The sequence below is a fragment of the Mandrillus leucophaeus genome, unplaced genomic scaffold (genome assembly GCF_000951045.1).
Source record: "Mandrillus leucophaeus isolate KB7577 unplaced genomic scaffold, Mleu.le_1.0 Scaffold248, whole genome shotgun sequence".
NCBI lineage: Eukaryota > Metazoa > Chordata > Mammalia > Primates > Cercopithecidae > Mandrillus > Mandrillus leucophaeus.
The window spans coordinates 3,393,502-3,400,273 of NW_012102565.1; the positions used below are offsets into that span (position 1 = coordinate 3,393,502).

Here is a 6,772-nt window from a genome sequence, read left to right on the forward strand (position 1 = left end):
CTGTTCCTCCTCACTGGGTGCGATTTCCCAACTCAGGTCTCCAGTTACCCCTGCCAGGGTTTTCTGGCCAACAGAGGTTTTGAACCTTCCTGGGACGGAGTTCCCAGAGGCAGGGGCAGGTCACCATTTTTGCTATTTGGCTGACTCAGCTATTCTTGTCTTTGGGCTTTGAAGAGCCTGAGGCAACCGGGGACTGAGCAGACTCCTAGCACAGAACAGCTTCTCTACAAAAATGTGGCCAGATTACTGTTTTAAGCAGCTCCCCATCCCGTTCCTCCTCACAGGCCTCCTGACTTGGTCTCCAACCACCTTCTACAATGCATTTGGGCCAGCAAAATGTGTCTGTCTCCCTGGGATGGAGCTTCTAGAGAGAGGGACAGGCTGCCATGTTTTCTGTATTGCAGGCTTCATCGTTGATACCTCCATGTATTGGAACATCAGAGGTGACTAGGGACTGAAGTGGACCCCCATCATACCACAGCAGTCCTACAAAAAGGTGGCCAGACTTTTATGTGGGTGCCCATTTCCATATCTCCTCACTGGGTGAGTCATCCAGACCTGGGTCTCCAGCCACCCCCACTAGGGCTATCAAGCCAGGAGCAGCTCTGCAACTCCCTAGACAGAGCTCTCAGTGGGAGAAGTAGGTTGCCATCTTTGCTGTCTTTCAGCCCTTGCCCTTGCTGTCTCCAGGCTTGGGAAAGTCTATGGGGGCCAGGAGCTGGTCCAGACCCACAGCAGAGAGCAACTACTTCACAGAAAAAATGGCCAGACTATTCTCCATACAGATCCTGGTACTTGCTGCTCCTAACTTGGCAGGATCACCTGACCTGGGACTGCAGCACAACCACCTTGCCCCCACCTGATCACCACAATCAGGGACAGTCCAGAATTTCTCTGAGGAGGAAATCCCAGAGTCAACCCAGAACCCCTCCGCCACTACAGTTGCAGTGGTAGAGCCCTAACAGCCCTTAGACTGGGAAGGAACAAAGGGCACTTCCAGCACACTGCAGTGACCATACAGAGAGGAGACCGGCTCCTCTTTTCTGGGGGAACCCTCAGCCCCACTCTTCACCAGGCAGGGCCCCTGGCCTCAGGAACATAGGACAGTTACCCCACCAATGGCTAAGCATACCCACTGGTAGTGGACTAGAGTTTCCCCAGGGAGAGATTCCCAGAGGCATACAACAGCCCTTCTGCCACTGCCACAGTAAGAGTTCTGTCCCTCCTGTCCTTGGTCTGGGGAAGAAACAAAGAGCCTGAAGGCTACAGTCATGCTGCTTATAGCATACTATCACTGCCATATAAAGAGGAGATTGATTTCTCCTCCCTGTGAGCCTTAGACCCCCTACACCCCAGCAAGTGGAACCCCCACTCATTCCAGCAGTGCAGTCATCCCACCCCACTGGCTGAACACCCCAACTAAGAATGGCTTCACATTTCCTGGAGGTGAAGCCCTTGTGGACAACTGAAAGCCTCTCTGCCACTGCCTCTGCAGTGGAACTGCCCTTTCCACCCTGAGACTAAAGAAGGAACAAAGACTGTAAGAGCCTTCTCTATACCTCAGACAAGCTGCAGTCAACCCAAGAAGAGGAGGCTAGTCCATCTCCCATGGGCACCCCACTTCTGGCTCATCACCAGACAGGGAACCCCTGGCTTGGGCCCACAGCACAGACCCACCATGCTCAGTGCTGATTGCACTGAGCACAGAACAGACCCCTCAGTACTGATTGCACTGAGCAATTACTGACTTGTATCTCTCTGGAGTGAAGTCCCCAGAAGAAAAACAAGAGACCCATTACCATACCATTACTAAGGTCCCTTTCTCAGCTGCCTCCAAGCTGGGGAAGGAACATAAACCCTGACATCACCCCAGAGCTGTGGTGGACACTCCAGGAATGCCAAGCTGTGATCTATAGCCAACACTCAAGTGGGAGAGGAGTCCCCATTTTCCAAGCATTGAGAGAGAGCACAGCTGCAACTATGAGGAAATATAGGAGACCCCCATGACCAAGCAAGAGCCTAGCAACTGACCAGTATGCCTAAGTACCACCTACTAGACCACACTCCAAAGCTTTAACACCAAAAACACCTCACCAGCATCCCTTCCTGTGAAAACAAACACAAGAAGTCAGCTACAAATAATGACCCTACACAAAGACTTGGCCCTGTGAAAACATCCAGAAAATAAGTCGATTGACTACTAAATCTAATAGCAGTTAAAGGAACACCCAGATACAGAGGTGAGAAAGAACCAATACAAGAACTCCAGTAACTCAAATGGCAAGAGTATTTATGTCCTCCAAATGAGTGCACCAGTTCACCATCAAGGATTCTTAACCAGGATGAGCTGGCTGGTTATGCATTCTGAATTCTGAATTCTGAATTCTGAATTCTATTAAATTCAGGAATAGAATTAAGAATATGGATAGAAATGAAGATTATCAAGATTCAGGAGAATGGCATAACCCAATCCAAGGAAACTAAGAATGACAACAAAATGATACAGAAGCTGAAAGACAAAACAGCCAGTATAAAAAAGAACCTAATGAATCTGACAGAGCTGAAAAACACACTACAAAAATTTCACAATGCAATCACAAGTATTAGCAGCAGAATAGATCAAGCTGAGGAAAGGATCTCAGAACTTGAAGACTGACTTTCTAAAATAAGACAGTCAGACAAAAATAATGAAAAAAGAATAAAGAGGAATGAACAAAGCTTCTGAGAAGTATGGGATTATGTAAAGAGGCCAAATCTATGAATCATTGGCATCCCTGAAAGGGATAGGGAGAAAGCAAACAACTTGGAAAACATATTTCAGGATATCATCCATGAAAACTTCTCCAATCTTGGTTGAGAGGCCAGCAGTCAAAATCAAGATATACAAAGAACCCCTATGAGATTTTACCAAGAATATCAATCCGAAGACACATAATCATCAGATTTTCTAAGGTCAAAATAAAAGAAAGAATGTTAAAAGCAGCTATAGAGAAAGGGCAGGTCACCTACAAAGGGAACTCCATAAGGCTAACAGTGGACCTCTCAGTTGAACCCCTATAAGCCAGAAGAGATTGAGGGCCTTTATTCAACATCCTTATAGAAAAATATCTTCAACCAAGAATTTCATAACCAGTCAAACTAAGCTTTTTTTCATATCCAGTCAAACTAAGCAAAGGAAAAATAAGATCCATTTTAGATAAGCAAATGTTGAGGAATCTCATTACCACCAGACCTGCCTTACAAGGGATCTTGAAAGGAGCACTAAATATAGAAAAGAAAGACTACTAATGACAAATAAAAAAACACACTTACAGCTGGCTTGAGCAACTGGAAACAAGATGCAGGACCCCAACGTAGACATTGAGTGGAATGACATCTTACACAAAAAGGGTATCTTACCCCCCAAGGAAAGTCTGAAAGAACTGGAAGAGGAGTCAGATGAGGAGCAGCACATCCTCCAGCAGTCAGTGGTGAAACATATGAAGATATGACTTTGGAAGAGCTGGAGGATCATGAAGACGAGTTTAATGAGGAGGATGAACATGCTATTGAAATGTACAGACGGCAGAGACTAGCTGAGTAGAAAGCAACTAAACTGAAGAATAAATTTGGAGAAGTTTTAGAGATCTCAGGGAAGGATTATGTTCAAGAAGTTACCAAAGCTGGTGAGGGCTTGTGGGTCGTCTTGCACCTTTACAAACAAGGAATTCCCCTCTGTGCCCTGATAAATCAGCACCTCAGTGGACTTGCCAGGAAGTTTCCTGATGTCAAATTTATCAAAGCCATTTCAACAACCTGCATACCGAATTATCCGGATAGGAATCTGCCCACCATATTTGTTTACCTGGAAGGAGATATCAAGGCTCAGTTTATTGGTCCTCTGGTGTTTGGCGGCATGAACCTGACAAGAGATGAATTGGAATGGAAACTGTCTGAATGTGGCGCAATTATGATGGACCTGGAGGAAAACCCTAAGAAGCTGATTGAAGACGTGTTGCAGTCCTCAGTGCGGTGCTCTGTCCCCGTGAGGAGGGGCAGCGGTTCCGAGGGTGACTGAGGCTACAGCTGCTATCGCATGCCGAACTTTCTTGTGACAAATTGTCTGGATTTTTTAAAAAAGGAAAAAGCAAGAATGAATCCTTCTGTTTTTTAGTTTTGTATAAATTATGTTTCAAATCTTTACATTTTAGAAATAATCATTGCTGGAAATTCTGTTAAATATTTTGGAGCTCTTTTTTTAAAATTATAGTATTTCCTCTAAAAAAATTAAAACCAGCCATTTGTATGGCAAATGTCTGTTTTCCTCATTTATATTTTAAGCCATAAAACCTAGTCACTATTTTTTGACATATAACTATAAAAAATATAGTTTTAAATGTGAATAAATTATGCAGTGGCAAACTAAGCCTTATAGATACATTGTTTATTTTTATTTTATAAAGAGAGCAATGAGATTATTAACTCAAAATACAGGAATGCTCTCTAGGACAAAAGAATCTTAGTATTTATTGAAGAAACAGACAATTTTTGTGAAACATTCCCATATCGAAGCAATAACTGAAAGGTTCCAGTTTACTGCCATATTTGGTTAAATGTGTTTCCTTGCTAAAATAGTTCATCTCAGACTGTTAACTAATTTTTTTTGAGATAGAGCTTTGCTGTGTTGCTGAGGCTGGAGTGCAGTGGCACAATCTCAGCTCACTGCAGCCTCCGCCTCCTAGGTTCAAACAATTTTCCTGCCTCAGCCTCCTAAGGAGCTGGGATTACAGACGTGCACCACCATGGCCGGCTGATTTTGTACTTTCAGTAGAGTTTCATCATGTTGGCCGGGCTGGTCTCACTCCTAACTCCAAACTCGGCTTCCCAAAGTGTTGGGATTACAGGTGTGAACCACCGTGCCTGCCCTGTTAACTAATTTTGATTACTGTAAGAGGACATTGAATTAATTTTTGGAAATATATAAGCATACACAAATAAACCGTACCTCAATCAATAATAATAAAGAAAAACCACACTTAAATACACAAACTAGTGACAATATAAAGCAACCACACAAACAAGCCAGCAAAATAACCAGTTAACAACACAATGACAAGATCAAATCCACATATATCAATGCTAACCTTGAATGTAAATAGGCTAAATGCCCCACTTAAAAAGCACAGAGTGACAACATAGATGAAAAAGCAAGACTCAATGGTATGCTGTCTTCACGAGACCCATCTCACAAGTAGTGACACCAATAGGCCCAAAATAAAGGGATGGAGAAAAATCTACCAAGCAAATGGAAATCAGAAAAAGCAGGAGTTGCAATCCTAACTTCAGACAAAACAGACTTTAACCAACAAAGATCAAAAAAGAGAAGAGTATCACATAATGGTAAAGGGTTCACTTCAACAAGAAGACTTAACTATCCTAAATATATATGCAACCAACACAGGAGCACTCCGATTCACAAAGCAAGTTCTTAGAGACTTACAAAGAGACTTAGAATCCCACACAACAATAGCGGGAGACTTCAACCTTCAGTGACAGTATTAGACAGATTATCAAGGTGGAAAACTAACAAAGACATTCAGGACCTGAGCTCAACATTGGATCAAATGGACCTGATAGACTTCTACAGAACTCTCCACTCAAAAACAACAGAATATACATTCCTTTCATTGTCACATAGCACATACTCTAAAATCAATGACATAATTGGACATAAAACAATCTTCAGCAAATGCAAAAGAACTGAAATTATACCAAACACACTCTCAGATCAAAGCATATTAAAAACAGAAATCAAGACTGACAAAAATGTTCAAATCCATGCAGTTACATGGATATTGAACAACCTGATCCTGAATGACTTTTGGGTAAATAATAAAATTAAGGCAGAAATCAAGAAGGTCTTTGAAACTAATGAGAACAAAGATACAGTATACCAGAATCTGTGAGATGAAGCTAAGGCCATGTTAAGAGGGAAATTCATCACACTAAATGCCCACATCAAAAAATTAGAAACATCTCAAATTAACAACCTCACATCACAATGGAAAGAATAAGAGAAGCAAGAGCAAGCCAACCCCAAAGCTAGCAGAAGACAAGAAATCACAGAAATCAGAGCTGAATTGAAGGAAATCAATACACTAAAAACAATTCAAAAGATGAATGAATCCAAGAATTTGTTTTTCAAAAAATGCTATGAGAGACCACAAACTAGACTAATAAAAAAAGAGAAGATCCAAATAAGCATAGTTAGAAATGACAAGGGGAACATTACCACTGATCCCACAGAAATAAAAATAACCATCACAAACTAGTATGAACACCTCTATGCACAGAAACTAAAACACCTAGAAGAAATGGATTAATTCCTGCACACAAACACCCTCCCAGGACTGAACCAGAAAAAAATTATTCCCTGAACAGAACAAGAATGAGCTCCAAAATTGAATCAGTAATAAATAGCCTACCAAACAAACAAACAAAAACAGCCCAGGATGAGAGAGAATTACAGCTGAATTCTACTAGATACAAAGAATAGCATTCTGAATTCTGGCACCATTCTTATTGATACTATCCCAAAAAATTGAGGAGGAGGGACTCCTCCTCAACTCATTCTATAAGGTTATCAAAACCTGGCAGACACTCACACACACACACAAAAATACTTCAGGCCAATATCCTTGATGAATACCAATGCAAAAACCATCAACAAAATACTTGCAAACTGAGTCCAGTAGCACATCAGAAAGCTAATTTACCATGAAGAAGTAGGCTT

At 42.0% G+C, this 6,772-nt stretch overlaps 1 protein-coding gene across 1 annotated transcript; it reads left to right on the forward strand.

Annotated features, from left to right (window-relative positions):
• Positions 1-3,338: 3,338 nt before the first annotated feature.
• On the forward strand, positions 3,339-4,292 carry LOC105541965 (phosducin-like protein 3). The gene is given in 2 exon segments (XM_011983283.1): positions 3,339-3,471; positions 3,474-4,292. Coding segments are annotated over 2 exon segments (717 nt in total). The 3' UTR covers positions 4,058-4,292.
• The last annotated feature ends 2,480 nt before the right edge of the window (positions 4,293-6,772 follow it).